This window comes from Equus caballus, chromosome 19 (assembly GCF_041296265.1).
Source record: "Equus caballus isolate H_3958 breed thoroughbred chromosome 19, TB-T2T, whole genome shotgun sequence".
Lineage (NCBI taxonomy): Eukaryota > Metazoa > Chordata > Mammalia > Perissodactyla > Equidae > Equus > Equus caballus.
Genome location: NC_091702.1, coordinates 22,513,364 through 22,535,684, shown reverse-complemented (window position 1 = coordinate 22,535,684; position 22,321 = coordinate 22,513,364). Strand labels below are relative to the sequence as shown.

Sequence of the window (22,321 nt, the reverse complement as noted above, 5' to 3'; positions counted from 1 at the left end):
AAAGTCCTTTCTCCTCAAAGTCCATCATAAAAAATGTAGAGACTGGGGCCAGCCTGGTGGCACAGCGGGTAAGTTCGAATGCTCCACTTCTCAGCAGCACAGGGTTCACTGGTTCGGATCCCAGGTGTGGACAAGGCACCGCTTGGCAAAAGCCATGCTGTGGCAGGCATCCCACATATAAAGTACAGGAAGATGGGCATGGATGTTAGCTCAGGGTCAGTCTTCCTCAGCAAAAAGAGGAAGATTGGCAGCAGTTAGCTCAGAGGTAATCTTCCTCAAAAAAAAAAAAAAAAAAAATGTAGAGAGGGCATACAAGTCAAAAGGACTAACAGACATGCCTACTTTCCATCCCAAAAGGTAAAATAGATATTTACTGGATATGTGACTTGTTTGCCTTATGGGAGGACAGGATGACATTGGATCCAAACAAAGGATGCTTATCGTTAGGACGCTCTTCACCCACCTGATGAAACAAATGCTCCCTTTTGCATTCAATATTAAGTAGGCATTTGATAATATGAAACTGAATGGTAGATTTGGCAAGACCATTTCCATGTATTAGGACAGGCTCACTGGGAGTAAGTTGCTTAAGATGAATCATATAACGTTCCAGACAGGGGGCAGGGTTCCAGTCTGAACTTTAATAGATCAGTTGAATTCTCCAAGTGGTGGCTCATGGGTTGCTATCTGGCCCAAGACATTTGTAGGGAGGAGGAAAGGAATATACTGTTTAAAAATATTACAGCCACCTATGAATTAAAGGATATTAGGCAATGATCATCACAAAAAGAGACAAGCAGACATTACGCATACTTAATGAAAGATCATGCCACTATCTACAAAATTCTTGCCAGAAAAACTGACCCGCTATCTGATTAAGCCTCTTTACTACATTATAGGAAACACAGAACGTATTAAGCAACACTTACAGGAATGCAACCAGCCTAATTCACACTGTGGAAAATTCTATAGGACACCAAAAAATTATTCCAACAAATTGCAAGGGGAGAAAAAAGAGGAGGGAAAACCTACAGATTAAAAGAAATTTATGAGATATCAGTCAAATAGAATATTCAGACCATGTTTGAATTACAATTATTACAAAATGAAGAAAGAAAACCTTCATTTTTAGGATGGTTGAGGAAATGGAAACAGTCTCTGGATTTAAAGGCATTAAGGAATTTATTATTATTTTTGTTTATTTTGGATGGACATGTGATGATGGTAATGTGGTTCACAGGTGAAGTAATATGATGTCTGGACTTTACTTCAAAATATCTGTGGGTGGGAGGGGGGAAAGGGGGGAAATAAGAACCAAGGAAGAACCAAGGAAATAAGAAGTTGGGTGATGGGTATAGGAGAGTTCATTAAATTACTATCTACTTTTGACTATATCTGAAATTTTCTGAAATAAAAATTAAAAACTAAGCCAACACTGAAAAAAAATCTGGACATCTCTCATTTGAAAAATGAACCTCTGGCTTCTCTTAAAAACTAGGAGTTCTAGCAACACTGCATGGTAGTAAGTAGCTAAGATGAGAGCAGCTCCCCCTTTAGATGGGGCAGGTGCTGTCCAGTTCACAGTCCTCACCACTCCTTATTGTCTCCTCGGCCCTGAGGCTGCTTTTCAGCCACCTTTTACCCAATCCTCTTTATCCACTTAGATTCCCAGTAGGTATCTCATTTTGCAATCACTAGGGATTTCCTGAACAAATTCAGACTCTACTCAGGTAGACCAGGTCCTAAATGTGCACAAAAACAGTCAACACTAAAAACCCATGTGGATAACAGAGCAGAGGAGGCAGGAAAAGGGCCTGCAGAGTAGCAGCAACCACAGTTAGTTATCTGGGGAGGTTCAGACTCAGTCAAGTTCATTCTTTCTTTTTAGTGAGATTCATGGAATCACAAATCCATACTTATTAGGCTAGAGAAACATAGTGATGGAGGCTCCTGGCAGCCAGGATGGGAAGATGATAGTCAGGACAAAAGAATTTGACAGCCCAAGTAAAAATTTGAGCCAGCTGAAGATGGACAGTTGTATGGGCCAGAAGGACTTATTTTCCTTGTGGAAATATAAATGTGCTACATACAGGACCTAAAGGTTTATATGATATCTAAGTATCCCATGATTACATCTGCCAATTAAAATTATTCAGTAAACAGACAGCAATTAATTGCAATAACAATCACTTCCATTTTTGCCAATAACTTCTACAGAAAAGTCTCTGGAAATGACGCTATATTTTCAAGAATGTTGCAATAATGTTTTTCACATGACGGTGATCATCATGTGATATCATCACATGTTAGAAGGATCAGTGTCTTAGGTTAAATAAATCAGCAAACAGTTCAGTTCGGTTTGCATTTATTCCAGCAAAGAAGAATACATTTTTCTAATGATATAATTAATCTTGTGTTGGGTTTTCACATTTGTTTCTGTTTACTGACTAAATGCTTATGAAACAGGTGCTCCAAGAATTTTAGAAATTTGCCTCCAACTTCCTCCAGCACATCCGTAACATAGTAGGAACCACAATTTCTAGTCAATAACCCCTATTTCATAACTCCACACTGAGCTGGGCAACCATATTTTTGGAAATTCTTCATCACATAATTTTTCTGGGAAATGCTATTACATGATATCATCTCTGGACAACTTCTTTGCCAAATTGTTTATGCCAATGACTGGAACACTGCTTCAAATTTTGTCATGAAATTGCTATCCATTCCATCATTCAAATTCCTGATTAGCCATCATTGACAAAAATATAAATTCTCAACTCCCACAGTAAAATGGTTATTTCAATGTCTGTATTAATTATAAAACTACCAATTAAAAGAGGAATACGCTTTTCTTTGCATATGTATAAATATTATTTGTATAAGTAAATGAATATATAAATGTTTAGGTATATAACCTTAGATACTTGAGTATTATAAAATAGAATGTTCTTTATTTGTGTGTGTGTATGTATATATCGGACTTTTTGCATTTCTCCCTCTTTCTCAACATACGATCACACACACAATCTCTCTCACACTCACAGACACGAGATTTTGTATTGGTGGTTTTATACAATACATAACACAATACTCTATATGGAAGCACTGTAAAACACTTTGACAATTACAAATTGATTCCATTTAAACACTCAATCAACATTAAACCACAATAAACAATTTGTATAAGAAATGGGTAACAAATGTAAAAGTGATGACTTTCACAAAAATTTGACCTAACACCTAAATTTTTCAAATCAACATAACAGAGGAGTATTACTTTCCTCAATCACGAGGAGAAAAAAAAAAAATGGTGGAACAGATGTGTAGCAGTGACACACAAAAATTCACAGCAAAAAGTGAGAAAGAAAAATATCTTTAAAACCTGACATAACTTAGAATACAATTTTCCATGTGGAATTTTGGCCTAAATGGCATGGCAAGTGCCAATCTAAACACCCACAGACACAAGACCTGTAGCACTGTTTCAAGGATGCCACTGGTCTCTTAATAAATTACTCCCAATAATAGTGAGGTGATGGCAAGAAGTCAGGAGCTGTGCTTGCCTAGGGACTGATGCCAAGCACCAGACAGTGCAATGACTGGACTCCATGATTGAGAGGCTGCTACTTATAAAAAGGTTTGTATATCCGATTGGTAAACTCAGACAATACTCACTAACAAGAGGGAGGAAAAAGCTGAAAATGAGAAAAAACATGATATAAAGATATTGAGCAATCAGTGCGCAGGGGATGGAGAGTAGCATAAACAAAAGTAACGAGAAACGTAAGAACAGAAGCCCAAGGTGAGACTTCAGTCCACGGTTGGAGAAAGAAACCTTTCATCGACTGAAGAGTGATTGGAATGGAGACTTCACAGGCCTTCATTAAAATGTGCCGTATCGAGCACTGGAAGGAGGAGGTGGTCTGTTTGGTGTTGCTAAAAGCAGTATCTCCGTTTTCATCATTGGCTCTACAGACTTCCACCAGGGCGACACTTTCTAAATTCGTAATGCACAAACAAATGAAAATGGCAATGAACATAACTGTTCATTTTGCAGCTATACAGCAATGGAATTTTTGTAGCTTCTGTGATGGAAATTTAGTGAGGAAATTATTTTCACACAGCTTTTTTAGGCCTTATAGGTGACTATTAAATTTAAAATTATATTTGAGGCTACTGTGTTTAAGAGCTTACATTCCTGAAGCAAAGACTTTGAGAACGTTAACTACATCACAAAAAAGAGATTTTGCTCCTTTTTTTCAGTGCCAAGTATAGCCTATCTGTATTCCAATAAAATAGTGAGAGATATGGTCAAACTATGCATGGATTCAGAGAATCTGCATTACGAAGTAATTTTTATTTTCAAGATGTGGAAAAACTGCAACGACTTTGGAGAAACAAAACAAAATGAACAAAAACAACATTTATACACTTCACAGGTTTATAACAGGTTTGCACATATATTTCATTTGCTGTCACATCATCTTCCTGAGGCTACTATGATTATTATCCTCATTTTATGAGAGCCAGTAACTCCAGATGTTAAGCTCTGTCCACTAGGAATCATGCTGCCTGGCCAAAGCAATTCCAGGCAGAGGAGGTGAAATCTAAGTAGACGCTGGAAGTGTTAAGATTCTTCTCCAGCTTGAAAAATAAAAGACTGCATAAAGAAAGAGAATAAATGACCCTTTATGGACTGTGGACTAGGCTGGGAAGAGACTAAAATTTAGACTGTAGACATTTTTATTAGGAGAGAATTTTTGTAGATATTGAAAGAGATCATGACCAAAGAGGGGGAGAATTTTCTCTCTGGCAAGAAGAGAGCTAGACCACATAATAGTTGGTGGTGCCTTAGGCTGGATATGTGTAGTGTACATGTGTGTCATACGCGCCACAAGTGTGGGGTCCCAGATGCGTCAGGAGAAAGTCCGGGTCCAAGACCTCCACATGGTACCACCTCATGCTCCTGTTCTTTGTGGAGAATCCATTAATTATTCCTTTTATCTGCCCAGAAGTTCAAAGTGTTCATAAGAAATGGCAGTAAAAAGAATGGATGATCAAGCCTTCTCAAAATTAACCCTTTGTAAGAAGGATTAAAAAGAAACAAATGGAAACAACAGACAGAATGGTAACTAAAGGGCAGACTCTTTATGATACTTACTTTTCTTCAAAAAGATATTGTCAGCTCATGAATGAGCAGGAAATTAATAAAGTAAACCTTTAGTAAGGCAATAACAATAAACTGTTAAAAGATGGAGAAAAAAGGAAACATATGTTAACAATGACTAATGGAGAACATTTACACGGCTCCCTATATGGTGTTACATTTTCTGCTTCATTGAATCAACCATTTGAAAGAATGGTTAAAACTACTTCTAGTACCATCTCAACTTCACAAATTATATAAATCTTTCTGTTTGTACAGACTGCATGAAAACTTCTGTACGTTTGGGATGAAGCCGACTCCAAATCCAAAAATTTTCATTTACGCAGGAAAAGATGGTTGCAATAGAGTTCATCTAAATGGTACAATAGCTAAGCAGATGTGCACTTTATGACAGAACATAGAACACCTTGCTCTTTTATGTATTGCTTTAAATTTAGTTCTAAACATTTGTGCAGCTAGTAAGATATTCTAACCCAAACACATCCCTATTTTCCTACCTTTGTTACGAAGAAAATTGTGGCATGGATTCTTTGTGATTGACTAAAGTTAAAACAGTCAATTCATGGCAGAACCAGACTAGAACTCAAGCTCCTGATAATTAATATGATTAATATATGCTCTTCCTATTAGGCTTCCCCAATACCCCTGCCTCCACTCCATCACAAAGGAACATGTGGTGTGAATTAACTTTCGGAAAGTATAATAAGGGATGTGGGCTTGATGCTTGCAATTTTATTACATAATCTTGAGATACACACATATATAATTTGAAGAAAGGAGAGAATCTGTTATTGTATATCCTATTAGATAAAATTAAAACTTCTGGTCAACTTAAAAGTTAAATAAAATTTTAAATTTAAATTTAAAAAATTTTACAGACCACATTCAGAAATCTACCTATTTGTAAATAGATGTATGGATGTATCTTTAAACAGTCAGATGAGCGCTGTAAAAATTCAGATAATACTTTCCTCCTCACAGGTCTGTGGATGGCTGCATTTCTTCCTAAGATTAGCTAGCCCCGCCTTCCGGAGCAGTCAGCAGAGATTCCAGAAAAATCACAGCAGAGATTTCAGACTACATACCAGACCATACAGGTTCACTGTTTTGCCAAATTAGGCTAATTCTTATCAGAGATAATGTGATATTTGCATTATCTGTCTTATTTCAAAGCCTATTATCTTTTAAGGCCCAAGGGTGTTCTTGCAACATGGGAAGGACTGAGTCATCTGGGCTGAACATACAGTTTCCATGCATGGTCTATAATAAACAACTGACACGCTTACATTGAAAAATTCATTTGTTTTATAGAAAGAAAATATTATACATTAAACCACACAGTCTGTCCAATAGATCTTGAAAACTATAAAAAATGAAAATTATTTTTTAAAAATACTTTTTCCAATTCTGTTCCGTGTTTCAGTTCCGTTCTACCACCAGAAGCACTTCTGTGGACTCCCCATCGCTCTGCCCTCGAGTGCAGGCCACTAGCGAACGGCCAGTGAGACACGGGACTGCAACCGCCAGCCTGACAAGTGCTGTGGACCCAAGACTTCCACAAAGGGCGCATGATGTATTTTAGCAACCCGAATTCTCCCTTGCAGTTCAGCTCTCGGATCCTAACTCACCTCACATGATAATCGGTTGCAGGTCTAAGATCTTTCAGGTTACATTCTAATTCTTCTCCACTGCAAAGAAAAATCATTTATTAGTCAATAATCCCAGTTTCAAAAGGAAAGCAGGTTTTGGATTCAGGTGTCACAGTCACGTACCAACAACGATTCAAGAATGATTATGTCTGATTCCACCATAAACCAGAAATAAACTTTCCTATTTGGTGTTATTATCTTTCTGGACTAGAAAATTAGATTCCTCTTAAGGATGCCATCCTAGATCTGGAAAATGGCGGGGTTCATCTTACTAATAAAATTCCAAAAGGTGTTATCACTTCGTAAAGTAAATATGCAAAAATAAGTAAGTAAATAAGCAAATTAAATCAATAGGTAGATAAACGTAAATGTCAACAACTGTACCAACTGTCAACTGAAGCCAGCTCCCAGACTCACCTTGGCAGGACTCCTAACCACTTCAACTTCTCAACTCTCTTGAAGAAATCTCCATCTGCTTCCCTCACATGTCAATACCAATAAATAGCTCTCATATACACATATGAAGAAATAGCCCTGTTACATAAAATTTGCTATTGTTAGTGCTGTAGGGTCAATTCTGACTCCTAGCAACCCTGTGTACAGCAGAGTGGAACCCTGTCTGGTCTTTTTGCACCATCCTCTCACCTTCTGGCGCCATAACAGATAATGCTCTGCTGCTATTCATAAGGTTTCCATGGCCAGTTTTTTCAGAAGTGAGTAGCCAGGTCCTTCTTCCTGTTTACCCTGCTGGTATCTGAAATACTGGTGGCAGGGCTTTCAACATCACAGCAACATGAAGCCACCACAGTGTGACAACCGCCAAATGGGTGGTGTTGGTCCCTGACAGGAAATGAACCCCGGGCCATGGTGGTGAGAACACCGAATCTTAACCACTAGACCACCAAAGCTGGCTCTTACATAACAGAAAACCACTGATATCATCACAAGTTGCAACTGAACCTCAACTTAATCATGAGGAAACAAATAACATAAAACAAGAGATGTTCCATTAAAAATCTTCAAAAGCTGAGGGGTGTGTGTGGGGACATGATTACATTTTTCAAAAATGTCACTGCCATAAGACAAAGAAACACAATGGAAGTCTTCTAAATTAGAGAAGGCTACAGAGCCATGACAACTAACTAGAGTATCTGCCCCTGGACAGGATCCTGTCCTAGAGGGGAAACGAAATGCTGTGACTCTCTTTAATCAGCTGCCACACTGGATGTGGGTTAAAGTATTGTAGCAATGAAAATTTATGAAGCTGGTAACCACTTTGTGGCTATTTAAGAAAAATATGCTTAGTTGTTAGAAATATACTGAAGTATTTAGCACTAAAGGGCCATGATACATAAAAATGGAGATTAGATGGAGAGGAGAGAAAAAGGGAGAGAGAGAATAACTCAAATAGTAAAGCAAATAGGGTAAAAAGTTATTAATAGGTGAAACTGGGTAAAGAGTATATACATATTCCTCGATCTCTTTATTTTTGCAACATTTTAAAGTTTGAAATTATTTCAAATAAAAATATAGCTTTAAAGTTGCAGAGTGGAGGCCAATGTCCACACTTGCCTGCAGCTCTGTTGTGTGACCTGCACTGTATCTTTAAAGTTGTTTGAATTTGCTGAATTAGTTTAACATTACGTAAGCTTATGTAACAATTCAGATTTTTAGCATTTCTTGAAAGAAAACCCAAAGAATCAGCAAATCTAGGCCTACATTCCCTACGGCTTCAATTTATTTTAGGTGAGTGGTGGCTGCTCCTTTCACATGAAGACACCTCACTCCCAACCTTCCTACTTCCCTCGCCTCTGTTACCTGTCCAGCCCCTCTTCACTTGAGACTAGCTCCTGCCACCAAGGGTCAGCTTGCATTGACAGGATCTAAGTGTTTCCTGGTAGGGCTGGGGGAAATGGTGCTCTGTATTTCTCTAAGGTCGCTACCAATTTGACTGTTCAAAATAGAACCGAATGTTTGTGAGCCAGAGCAAGGAGGCTGGATTTTACTCTGAGTGCAGTGGGGAATCACTGCCATGCTCTTACAGGGGGTGATGGGTCTGACTCAGGTTTCCGCATACGGAGGCTGGACTGCAGGAGAGCAAGAGTGGATGCTGGAAGGGCCTGAGGAGATGCCTGCAGGAGTCCGGGGAAGAGACAGCAGAGGCCGCACGGGCAGCGAGAGGAGGAGAGAGTGGCTTAAAGGGCTTCCCCCTCCCTTTCTCTTTCCCTCTTTTCTTTGCCCAGAAGAAGACATGTCCCCAGAACAAGTTAAGAATTAGGAACAGGGCTGTGGAGATGTAAGGGGCGCAAGAGTGATGCATCAGGGCAACGGGCAGAAGGAGAAGTGGGGTTTGTGTGATCACGCTACCATGGACTCAGGCTGTCATTCCAGGGGCCACTCACAGGAAGGCCAAACAAGGAGTTAAGACAGGACTGCCTTTCTGATTTCCTGCTCTGCAAATTGAGCAGCAGCAACAATCACAAAGGAGAAAGGACTTGACCCTAAACTTTTTTATCAACCTTAGAACACGGCAGTAAATCATATGAATGGTTAATATCTGGAAGTCCATAAAACAGAAGGGGATAATCCTTTATTCTGTACGCTAAACTTTTGACCATTTAAGAAAGCCTCAGAATGAATGCTTTAAAGTAATTTTCACTGCAGGCTGGGAGACTACCGTGGAGGGTAAGAAGTAGGGTGAAATGGAAGGAAACCACATTGTAGAATTTAGGAAAACAAGACTAGAAAAAGGTCTGGTTCTGAAAAGAGGTAATCACATGAGTGCATGAAGTATGCAGAAACCAAAAGTCATACTCACTTTTTGCCCTGACAGACATTAATGGGAAATTGTCTTTAGTGCTATACTGACATACTAACATAACTACACGGTACATGTCACCAACACCAAATAGCTCTACAAGTGTCATCTCTGATTGATAATTACTCTGGACAAAATTAATTCTACACATTATAATTATCACTAATTCTTAAAATGAACTGTTTAAAGGAAAATCTGCAAAGCCTTTACAGTTTTCCTTTGTTTTCTATTTTCCTTAATGACTTCAATTTCACAGTTGAGCAGCCGAGAAAAACACACGGAAATACACACTACCTGTAAATTATCTTGTATTTTCCATCTCGTCCTTTGTCTGATAAGGCGACTTCATAACTGTAGGGGAAAGAAAGACCACTGTGGGGTCCACACGAAAGTCCAACTGGGGGGGCCCAGGACAACACGACTGCTCTTGCCTGAATATTAGAAACCTGAGGAAGAAAAACATGGGACAAAAGTATTCAAATCCATTTCACGTGGATCAGACACTATTTCTACCAATAACATTTTTGTGATTATTAGTAGTGACATAAAAATGGCTCAGAGTTAATTCAAGGTAAAGAATTTTGTTTTAATCATAGAGGAAAAAAATCCTACATGGTGCTCTCTTGTCAAAGTCCTGATGTCTGAACTACAACTCCTGAACCATCCGTCCTTATAATGCAAGCTTTCATCCAAGTCTGGTGCAATTCATACTGGGTCCTCTAGAAACTAAGATAATCTACCATGTTTGGTCAACTTTTTAAAGGTAAAAAACTGAATGTAAGATTTCAATGATTTCTGTGATGGCCATGACATTGTGTGGAAGGAGGCATATCCACAGGTTCTTTCCGGCAGCCTCCGAGCTTTCTTGCTGTTGAATAATCCTTCAAAGCCAACACCTTTCAAACCTGCTCCTTTAAGTCCTGCGGGTTCCCAGGAGAATCTGGTGAGGGGAAATGGAACCAAGGCCCAGGCTGATGGGGTGGGGGGACAAACGTGTGGAGCTGTTTCACGTCTAAGCTCTGCTTTTAGCATTTTGGTTTAGCCTCTGCTTAAGACTTTATTTGAACAACGGACTCTGGGACTCTGAACACTCCAACTTCCCCCCTTAGTAGGGCCTCTCTGAGGCATGTTCTAAACTATCTCCCAGGTGTTCTCGGCAGGACTGAGCCCCCTCTGCCCACGGCGTCCCCTGCTCATGGACAGACCCTGAACGGGCTTCTCCTCTTTCCTCTCAGTCTCCACTCTGTCAGTGCTCCCCGGGGCACCTCCCCACATACACTAATTTGCACTCCAATCTTTGTTTTAAGTCTGTTTCTGGAGAAACCCAACCTAATGTATGGTCTAATTCTTTAAAATAAGTCTATCAACTGAACTTTAACGTCTTAATTTTCTAAATTATTTTGTTGCTCTCTGGATATTGCTCTGGATAACGTATCAAAGCAAATAAGAGTTAATGCAGATGCCAAAGCTTAACATTCATAGACTTTATAGCTGTCACTCTTAGGTTATGGATTGAGATATGTAAACTATTCAGTCTTTTTTTCTTCCATTTTTGTCACTATCTATATAGACGATTAAAATTTAACAAAATAATTTAAAAGCATAATATGGAAAATGAATATTGAATATCTCTAGTAGAGATCCCTGCATATCATTTCTGTTTCATACAGATACAGCATCATGATACATTTAACAAACTATTTAGTCAAACTCCTACTGCTCCTTCAAGACCCCAGCCAGGCCTCACTGTCCCCAGGCAGCCTTCCATGAAGCATTTCACCCATCATCACATCTCTGTTCCACAGCACCTTGTTGCTATCTTTACCATTGCTAATCATGTTTATAGCATGTCTGCCTTCCCCACTGGGCTTTGAGACTCCCTAAGTACAGGGCCCAAGTCATATTTAACTGTGTGAGTAGTGTTTGCTTAGTACATTTTTGTTTTTTTTGCTTTTGTTTGTTTTAGAGGAAGATTAGCCCTGAGCTAACATCTGCTGCCAATCCTCCTCTTTTTTGCTGAGGAAGACTGACCCTGAGCTAACATCCATGCCCATCTTCCTTTACTTTATACGTGGGACACCTACCACAGCATGGCTTTTTACCAAGCAGTGCCATGTCCACACCCAGGATCCAAACCGGTGAACCACAGGCCGCCAAAGCGGAACGTGCGCATTTAACCGCTGTGCCACTGGGCTGGCAGATAAATTTTTGTTGAATGAAAAATAAAAACCGAAGGGAATAAGATAGTCTGAATTTCTGATACAGGCAACACAGAGGATGAGAGGATGGCAGACCAGCATTACACACCTCTTTAAAAAATCTGAGAAGACGCTGTTATAGAATCAAATTGCACCCTTCCTGCTACGGCTCCAGATAAGCACTTCCTTGTCCACCACACCTCCTGCGCCATGACGCTGTAACACCCCTGCATGGTGCCATCCCCTCTCGCACCCCTGTCACTTAGCTTTTGACTTTCTCTGCTTTCTTGGCTTTAACAAACTTCTTTTAGGCCCAGTTCAAATTCGGCCTTTGTTCATTCATTTCATCATCATCTCTCACCCTGCGAGGGGCTGTGGACACAAAGACGATGAAGATATGACTTTTGCCCTCAAGGAGCTCCAGCCTGGTGAAGAGAGACAGACGTGTGAGGGCCCCATACAGAGGGACCCACAGCAGCCTGAGACCAATCCAGGAAAGGTTTCTGTGCTGTCCTGCCTGGCCCCCGGCTCAGAACCAATCACTGTTTCCTTTGTGCTCCAGCCATACTTTGCTGGTACCTGTGTTTGGCACTCATCTCATTAGACTGTGCTTCACCTGGCTATTTCTGTGCTGTTCTCCCGACTAGATTTTAAGGCAGCATTTCTACCATGTACACCAGCGTGTTTGCTGAATTCCCTCACATACCATTGATGAGTAATCTTGAGGTACTGGGTATTATATTTGATTTTTAACTTAAGAAGAGATATTTTGCTACAAAGAGTTCAGTTTATAATTAAAAAGTAGGCTGATTAGGTACTGGGAAATATTCAATTGATGTGATAAATGGCTGCTGTGAACAATTCCAAGAAAATAGTGTGTAATAACACTGATTCTATGAATGGCAGTATGAAATAACATCACATCTCAAAATAGTTCAAATGCTAGTGCTTTAGATATTAAACAAGCATCCACAAATTCACATCCCTTTAAATGCTATCCTTTGCATCAGCTGTTAAGAATTTACTCCTAATGCGGCCGGCCCCATGGCCAAGTGGTTAAGTTTGCTTGCTCTGTTTCGGTGGCCCAGGGTTTTGCTAGTTCGAATCCTGGGCACGGACATGGCACTGCTCATCAAGCCATGCTGAGGTGGCATCCCACATGTCACAACTAGAAGGACCCACAACTAAAAATGCACAACTATGTACCGGGGGGCTTGGGGGAAGAAAAAGGAAAATTTTAAAAAATTAAAAAAGAAAAAAGAAAAAAAGAATTTACTCCTAAGAGTTCTCATCACAAGGAGAATTTTTTTTCTTCGCTTTACACTGTATCTATATGAAATGGTGGATGCTAGCTGAATCTATTGTGATAACCATTTGACAATATATGTAAACCAAACAAAAAAAAGAATTTACTTTTTTCCTTTAGGACTTGATTAAATTATTACTTAACTGGACAATGATGTAACACTTGAAGCATCAACTAAAATAAAGTTCACGTTTTCTCTAGATTCCCGGAGTGAGCCGTAAGGAGGCAACCTGTCATCAGAACACAGATCTCTGTGCAAAGGCATTCTTCCGAGGGCCCAGCCTATCAGAAGTGCACATTGAGAACTCAGCATCCTTATCAAAGGACAGCGGCTTTTCCTTTGGGCTAAGCAGCCTGCCACCTTGATGGCCCCCCCAGTTCTGGGGCCAATGGCCTCCTGTGCTCCAGCTCCCTCCCTTCCAGACTCCTGGGCCTCAGGTTTCCTTTCTTTAGGCATTGGAATCCTGAGAGAAAGAGCGCTTTGTCTCTGTTAGATCTTGGAACTCACTTCCATTTCAAGGCCAATGCCAGGAAATTACACGGTGCCTTTCAAAAGAATGTCATGTAAAGGGGAATCCTCAGCACTAGATGCATTTACCACAAGTGTCCAGGGAGGTGATAAACCTGAGAGACGCAGAACTCTAGGAACTCTGGCTGGATTCAAGCCTATTTCAGAGCGATAGCACCCTTACAGGAGCTTCCTTTTGCAAGTAGCTCTCTCTGTGGCGAAACTCTCACCCGCAGCGACCACTGGACTGAACCAGGGCACAGCTAATCTGATCATCACAATGATCCTCATGGCTGTTATCCAAAAAACGAAGTTTAGAAACTACAAAACTGACTGACTTCCTGATGTTTAATTATTCTGCCGTAAACAGAAGTCAATCTCCTTTGTAATGGTGATAAAAGCGGTGACTTCCATTACAAAATTATTGGACAAGACCCAGTTTGACATTTGTCTCGGCACTAGCGACATAAAAGAGTCTGTTGTATAGGTTACCAGTGTTAGTCTGTATAGAAATTATCCAAACTGCTTTGAAGCATCTTGAAGGACTCATAAAACTGCCATCTACTTCTAAATAATCACATACTGATTAGGAATCATTCTTGTCTGTGTATTAAATAAAGATTCCAACTTGAGAATAGTTACCAGTTAAAAGTATATATATATACGTGTACATACACACTCTGAAATGGTAAAACTGCATTACCTTGTAGCTATTTGAAATGTAATTCTTAGCTCTCTTTCTCCTTGTCCCCTTCTCTCCTGCTCATCCCAGGACCTTAGCACTATCCTGTAAAGTTTTACTGTCTTGATTTTCAGACTGTATCGTCTGCAAATGAGATCCGTTATCTGGATCACAACACCATTTACTCTCATAAAGTTACTAAATTGTTACTCCCGCTTTCAAAAATATTTCTATGTTTGTATGTAGGTCTTCTAAATTTGGTCTGGTCTTTGCATTTAACTACGTGGGAGGCCTGTGATCCAATTAGGAAACACTACCACAAAAATACTGGCTCCATTTCAAAAGTACCATCATGAAAAACAGTAACACAAGGGAAAATTAAAAAGGAAAAGGCCAAAAAGATTATTTCAAAGAAAAGAAACCCTCAAATCTAGGAATTTCGCCATCATCTGTCTCTATAATTTCTTAAGCGCTAAGAACCTCAAATCTGTTTCCAGATACACTGTGGCTTATCTTTCAAGGAATTACTTCTCATAGGGACAGTTGTTTCTCTTCGGTCAGTTTACTCACTTCTGGAATCAACAAATCAATTGTTTCTACAAGCAAAACATTGGTGGATGGAAAAAATGCAGAACTACCATTTACATCCTGAAAATAAACAGCCCAGAAGTATGTCAAAGACCAGACGGAGCACCACCGTCTGAGCAGGTTAAACCGCAGCAGGTTGGATGGAGGTGGCTGGTTCTAAGAGAGGCTAATTCCTAAACGTGTAGAATACTATCAAGTTTATTTCTCTGTTACAGCGGTGGCTGTGTGAGTATGTCCCCAGGGCACCTGTTGAGGTCTCAAGACAAATACCTCGTATACTTGTACCCTGTTTTACTCAATGACTAAGTATTTGGATCTTTATGGTATCTGGGTTTCTGGAGAGTAAATGACTTGCTTAATTCAGGGTGCCCTAAGTTCCAGAAAGATGACTGGAATCGTAAGTCCTCAATACTGCTTCTACCCCTAAAACAAATCATCTCCAAAATTTCAGAGAAAAATAGATGCCTTTTATTTAGAGGTGTTACCACATGTGGCTGAAAGAAAAACAAATTAAGAAGAACAATCCTTTATACAACTGTGTGCCGAACTTTCAGCAGCTCTGCCGCTTTCCCTGGAAGGCGGCCAGACACTCCTCCTTCCAGTTCCAGAGTGTAGCAGGAGCTTCCCTTTTGCCTACTGATATGCTATCAACGATAGAGAAATACTCCATTCCAAGTGCTCTATAAATAGTACATAATTTACATCGCAGATAGTCACAGGTGGTATTTATTATCCTATCTTTCAAAGATGAGGAAACCGAGGCCCAGGGAGGTTATGTAACTCACCCAAGGTCACAGAGACACTTAATGGCCATGCTGGGCCCCAAGCCAGAGGGTCAGACTGCACAGCACAGGCCTTTACCCTCCATGCTGCTGCCTCAAAATCTGGCACCGGCTGGACCCACATTCCACCATGCTGGCCAAGCCTCATCTGTGGCTGGCCGGCCTCAGGCATTTGTCTCACCTGCCAGAACCTAGCTCTGGCCACTGCAGCTGCCACACATTTCTTTCACGAATATTTGTTAAGGGTTCAAGATGTGCCAAGGACGGTGCTGGGTATTAGTGGCACAAAGACAAATAAGACACAATCGTGAAAAAGAACTTCAGACGGGGGGCGGGGGAGAGACAGAGGGAGAGGAAGGGCGGGAGAGAAACTGTCAACAACTAACTGGGCTGGGAAGGGTGAGAGGACTGTCACCAGGCAGAGAAGGTTTACATGGGCCGAGGGGGCAGTGTGGCAGGCAAAATGGTGACTCCCCCAAAGATGTGCACATCCTAACCTCTGGAACCTACAAGGTTAAAGGGGACTTTGCAGACGTGCTTAAGTGAAGGATCTTGTGAGACACAGACTGTCTGGATTATTTGGGTGAGCCTGATGTAACAACAAGTGTCCTTGTAAGTCAGAGGGAGCCAGGAGAGTCAGTCAGAGGAGATATGAGGACAGAGGGGCTATGAGCCAAGGAATGCAGGCAATCTCTGGAAGAACCTGGAAAAGGTGAGGAAACAGATGGCTGCCAGAGCCTCAGAAAGGAATGCAGCCCTGCAGACACCTTACTTTTAGCCTAGGGAGACCCATTTTAGACTTTCTGACCTCTCAGATGACAATCTTATGATATGACACCTTACATCATAACTGTTTACACAAAGCCTGTCTACCCTGCTCTAAAAATTGCAGAGTAAGGGCTTAATAACTGCTGAATCAAGGAAAGGACTGAGGCATTTAAACATTGCTTTAATCTTGCTTGAGCCACATGATCTTCAGAAACACACTGTTACTTCTGCAGTAAAGAAATGACTAAAAATAACTCAAGAAAAACACTGTGTGTGCACACACATGACAGAGACATATGACTGTGAAGTTCTGTGACTACATCTGGGACAGCCAGCTAACCTGGGGCTTGCTCTGCCTTCCCTCTCCGATTATGACTCTCTGTTTTCCGCATGGAGTCTTCTTTCCGCTGCACTCTAAATGTAAGCTTTTTCCAAAGTTCTGCCCTCAAGCCTATTCTAATCTCTCCCTGTACTCCACTCCCCACCCCCAAAGCTGTTACCCACTCCTTCCACTAGAACCATCACTCCCTTGCACGTGATCTGATCGATGTCTGCTCCCCTCTCTCCACAGCACTGATCTACCAGACTCTTGGACTTCCCACTGTATTTATCCGCCTGGATGCCCTGCTAATAAAACAAACTCATCACATCCAAGAAGGGCACTGAAGACCTAAGAAGGACACGGACTTGAAGCTACTCTGGAGGAACTCACGGATTCCTGGGAAAGACACAAAAACAAGTTGATGGCATACAATGTATTAACTACATGCAGACGACAGTGAAGCTACAGTAGTACCAGTGGTTCTAAGTATGATGCTGAGTATGCCACTTGATGGGCCGGGACGGCAATCAAGAGAGATGTCTTAGAGGAAGCAACTCCTGCCAGGAGGCCTCTAAGCCTGAAAGCCCAGACATCATGACATCCGATACCTAAGAGGTTATAACACCTTAGTGACCTCTCTCTGTGGCTCTAGTATCCATCCTCTCCTTGCCACACCAGAGGCCACCAGCCTAATTCTGACTCCCACAGCCTCTCACCAGCACTACAGAAACAGATTCCTAACACTTGTCTCCCTGGGTCCATCCTCTTCTCACTCCAATGCATCTGCCAACTGTTTGATCATCCTGACAGCACAGCCCTGATTAAAGAATTTCTTTGCTCAGAAACTCTCAATGGCAGCCTGCTCCTTGCCAGATTAAGTACAGACTCCCAGCCCAACATCAAGGCCCCACTGCTCTACAGGTGCCCTATCGTGCCCGCCCTCTATCACACCTCATGCTTCCAGGTTTAGTCAAACTCAACTATGTACCCTGAGGCATATTTGGACTCTTCTATTAAAAAGCCTCAGTATTTGAAACACATGAAGAATCAAGGTTTTCCAAGTCAGCTAGAAAACACTCCAAAGAACGCTGGCTCTCTAATCTCAGATGAAAGGCTGAATCAACATTTTGAATTTTTCACTTGCATTTCAAAGCCCCTGGCAAAATCAAACTTAAAAATCTCATAATATCACCACTCCCACCAATGTTTTTTCTTGCCATTACACTCAGTATTTTGGACTTATTTTTCTCAGCTAATATTTAACTATCTTTTTTGAAATCTACCTGGAAAAAATGCTTGGAATTACTGAGGTTTTCAAAAATTATTACTACACTCACACAGGTAAAAGGAACTTACCAAAAGAAAACTGTTCTGTAGAGACCTTAAGAAAGGAGTGGGGGGACGGAGCCTTGGAAGTTGGTAAGAACAGCTAATTGTATTCAGAATGTCTAAATAAAGAAGACATTTCGGTGGATTATGACTAAACAGAGGACTGCTGTTCCATATTTTCACGCTCCATTAACAACAACACTATTTCAGAGTTTATAAATAATTTGCAACGGGAAGGGGCCCTCTTGCTTACCTACTATGCGGCAAAAGAAAAACACATTTGAAATGCTTAAGAAAGTGTCATTTATGCTGAAAAATTCAGAAGACATACCTGTGGTTTCTCTATTCCTGAAAGAATGTCTTGCACCCTCTTTACTTCCAACTCATACTCTGCATGGCAAAAAAGAAAGAAAGAAAAACAGTTAATACCATGAGAAGGTAATAAGGTTGTCAAGTTCCTTCCCTGAGGCCTTTAACTAGGGCTGTCATTAAGTCAGCTGCCTGTTATCATGAACTTTTGGTACCAGAAACATGATAATGAAAATCAGAAACGGGGATGACTTTGGGGTAAGGATTTCTCTGTGGTTGTACTAACTTGCCACTATATCGGTTTACATATTCACAGAGTTGTCTAGATTAACACTGGGTTCTACCTAATAAGTCAACAGGCAACAGGCAATGAAAGGTCTTAAGAAGGAGAAACAGGAGACCAGCGCAGCCAGGAGCTCAGGACAATAAAGAGATGAGGTTGAAGAGACAGTGGCCAGTTCATGCAGGGCTGTGAATTCAGTTTTTAGTTCAATTTTTACTCTGAGTTCAATGGGAGTGTTTAAGTGGAGGTAATGACATGACCTTATTTTGAGTTTGACAAGATCTGTTTGGCTTCTGCCTGAATAACAGACACACAGAAGGTAAGAGTGGAAGCAGAAAGACAAGTCAGCACATTGCTGCACTGGGCCGGGTGAAGGGTAGAGTTGGCCTGGGCTAGGGATGGTAGCGGAGACAGTGAGAACGGGACTGGTTTTAGAGGTATAGGTGCTGAAGGACTGGATGTGATAGGCAAGGGTGAGGGGATGAGAAGAATCAGAGACAATCCCTACTTTTTGACTTGATCAATTGGATGGATGATGGTGCCTTTTAATAAGATGGGGAAATGGGCAAGTTTTGTGGTGAGCCAAGAACTGTTTTAAAAGCCAAAGGGGGAACAGTGCTTAGAGTAGAGAGGATGGGGTGGGAAGGATGTGTACAAAAAAGGATAAAGGATAGAGTTTAAACTTAAGAATCGGTTGCTAGAGGAACCTCTTGACTTTCACAACCTGCTTGATGGAATCTAATTTTGAGTTTATAGACTTAAGTGTTAAACCTAGTTTATGAGCTAAATGCTGGAGATATATGATTACTAAGACATATTCTTGCATCAAGATATTTCAAGGCTAGTGGGGAGAAAATGAAACCAAGAGGCAATTCCATGTTATAGGTGTTATAGATAAAAGCAATCCAAAAGAGAGCATTCCAGAAAGCTTCCTAGGAACCAACGTCTGGCTGAGCCCTCTGGACAAGCGGGCATTTAGAGCAGAAGGGGAAATGGAACTAGGGGTGAGGGGTTAGTAAGCCCACCTCTTCACAGGGCTGTTCATGCTCAATGTTCAGGTCTAATCTCAAAATCACCTTTTCAAAGAATCTCACCTCAACCCGCATCCCTGCCAGCCTCACTGCAGTCATTCTCATATCCTACTTAGTCCTTACCATGAGTTACCAAAACCTAAAAATTCATTCTCTTATTTGTTCCTTTCTTTATTACCTGTCTTTCCTACTAAAATATAAGCTTCAGGAAGGCAGAGGTATTATACGTGTGAAGTAAACAAATTTTTTCTCTAAAGAACTAGATAGCAAATATTCTGAAATTTAGGCCTCTGTCACATATTCTTTGTTTTCATAAGCCTTTAAAAATGTAACAACCATCTTAGTCTGTGAACCATACAAAAACAAGCCACTGGGCAGGCTGTAGTTTGTTGACTCCTATTCTAGGACACACACCTCATTTAGCCTACAGCACCTAGCACCGAGCACAGCACCTACAAAGCACCTAGCTCTGCATGATGAGCTCAAAAGAATGTACTAAATAAATGAACCAAGCCCATATAAAAAATAATAAGAATTTCTAGCTGGCTCCACCCTACACTTTGAAAGGATCAGTTCTTCATTTTTCCCCATTGCATTCTATTTAGTAGAGCATGTTTACCTTTATTTTGGTGAGAAAAAGAAATGGGCTGGTGGCAATACCATTGTTTTTTAATTACAACTAAAAGAAAATATACACTCAAAAGACCAAATGTCACAAGCTCATTTATAATCATGTATTCATGTTAAGATATAGATAATGGTTTATACCCGTAAGTTAAAATTGTACATACCCTCCCATTTTCTGGAAGCTCCTACTAAGTAAATCACAAATACTGTGTATCTCAGAAGTTAATTGTCAGTAAAAAAAAAAAAAAAAAAAAAAAAAAAAAAAAACCCAGCAAAAAACAACACCATAAGCACATTTGCAATAAATGAACTGGTTCAGTTATCAAAAAATAAAACTTTCTCAATCTCCGGTTCTTGTAGAGTTTGAAGGACCCTATGGTTCAAACGCTCATGTAGATAGATGCATTCAAACAGCCAGCTAAGGGAGGTCATTGTTTCCTTCTGCCATAACTGACCAAGGACAAGAGGCCAGACCCTATCCTTGAGGTAACAAAGGGTTAGACTAGAACACAGATAATCACCTATCCAACAAAGAAAGAGGGAAGAATTAAAGGGCTGCAAAGGAAGACTCCTCAGGACTGCATACGACACACAAGACATGAAAGAAAGGCGAGAAAACAGGATGCTTTGTCCCACAAAAACTGGAGGCCCCTCCCCCTAGCCAGTTTTCAAACACAGATGACAGAAGAAACAGTTATGCTTTAGACAGAAAAAGGAAAAATGGGAAGGGAGGTTAGATTAGAAGGGAGGAAAAAAAGATCTGTTTAAAACTGAAATGAATGGGTTTCAGGTAAGAGCCAGAAATACAAGTGAAAGGTCCTGACCGAGATAAAACAACAACTTCCAAAGAGAGCTCGGGACTTTTCTGGTCTGTCTTTGATTCTAACAATGAAAGCTGACATCTTCTGAGCAGTACTTAGGTATGTGCTCATCAATACTCAACCACCTTGCTAATTTTCACAACATCCCGTGCAAGGTGGACGTCCTCTGCTCCATTTCCTAGTGGTGAGCAGGACCGAACTCTGTTGTGCACATCGCATTGTGCACAATATTGTTTCCATCTCCGGTGCTCAGCACAACACCTGCAGCTGTCTTTACTGACTGAGGAGTGAGGATGAGGAATGGAAGAGGAAACCAAGGCTCAGAGAGCACATGCAAGTTCCGTAAGACCACAAATCTAGCACATAGCCCCAAAGCAGGTAGAACCTCTGAGCGCATCACGACACATTCACAGGGAGCTGGGGGTCATGAGGGAGAGGATGTGGAGAGAGAAGAGCAGAGGGTGTTTGCACAGAGGTGGACGCAAGAGAGAGAAGACAGCAGCAGAGACCTTCTAAGCCAAATGAGTTGGGTTTTCTAAAAAAATAACTCGGAGCAAGCTGTCAAATGAATAGAGCTAAGACTCTGGATCTGGGGAGAAGGTATGTGAGAAAAGAAGGAACAAGAAAAAGCAGGCCATGAATGGAGCCAAATAAACAAAGGATTCTGAGAATATCAAGAACAAAAAGGGCACGGGTGGGGAGGAAAGGTAGAGAGAGGAAAATCACGATCCCATTATATCAGGAGAAATGCGGGATCCAGGCCGGACTGGAGTCAGTCTTTCTTTCAAGGTTCTAAAGTGTGAAAACAGCAAACGAAGAGAAAAATGCATTCTCACGTTTATTTAATGCTTTTCCATTTGTGCTGCCACAGACTAAGAGAAAACAGTAAATAAATGCCAGGCACACAATCTGCACACACAGGAGTGAAAATAAAATCTGTTTAACTGATTTTATTACCACATACAAAACATACTCTTGTATGAAAGCTAACGGTCTTGTATGAAAATGCCAAAATTCACAACTCTACTACCGAAACAACCGAGTTAACTCAGACCCTGGACTACCTCTCGCTAAACAAGATTTAACTATGCTTTGGAGTAGTCTATGAATGATCACCCTTCCCATAAAAC

At 40.8% G+C, this 22,321-nt stretch overlaps 1 protein-coding gene across 10 annotated transcripts in view; it reads right to left on the bottom strand.

Annotated features, from left to right (window-relative positions):
• FNDC3B (fibronectin type III domain containing 3B) overlaps window positions 1-22,321 on the bottom strand; it is a 357,231-nt gene that overhangs the window by 112,332 nt on the left and 222,578 nt on the right. For all 10 annotated transcript variants that reach the window (XM_070243255.1, XM_070243250.1, XM_023623306.2 and 7 more), the window contains exons 7-9: window positions 18,452-18,510; window positions 9,932-10,083; window positions 6,799-6,858 (exon numbers count right to left, since the gene is read on the bottom strand). In XM_070243255.1, the coding sequence (XP_070099356.1) occupies window positions 6,799-6,858; window positions 9,932-10,083; window positions 18,452-18,510 (271 nt within the window). The remainder of the gene's footprint in view (window positions 1-6,798; window positions 6,859-9,931; window positions 10,084-18,451; window positions 18,511-22,321) is intronic.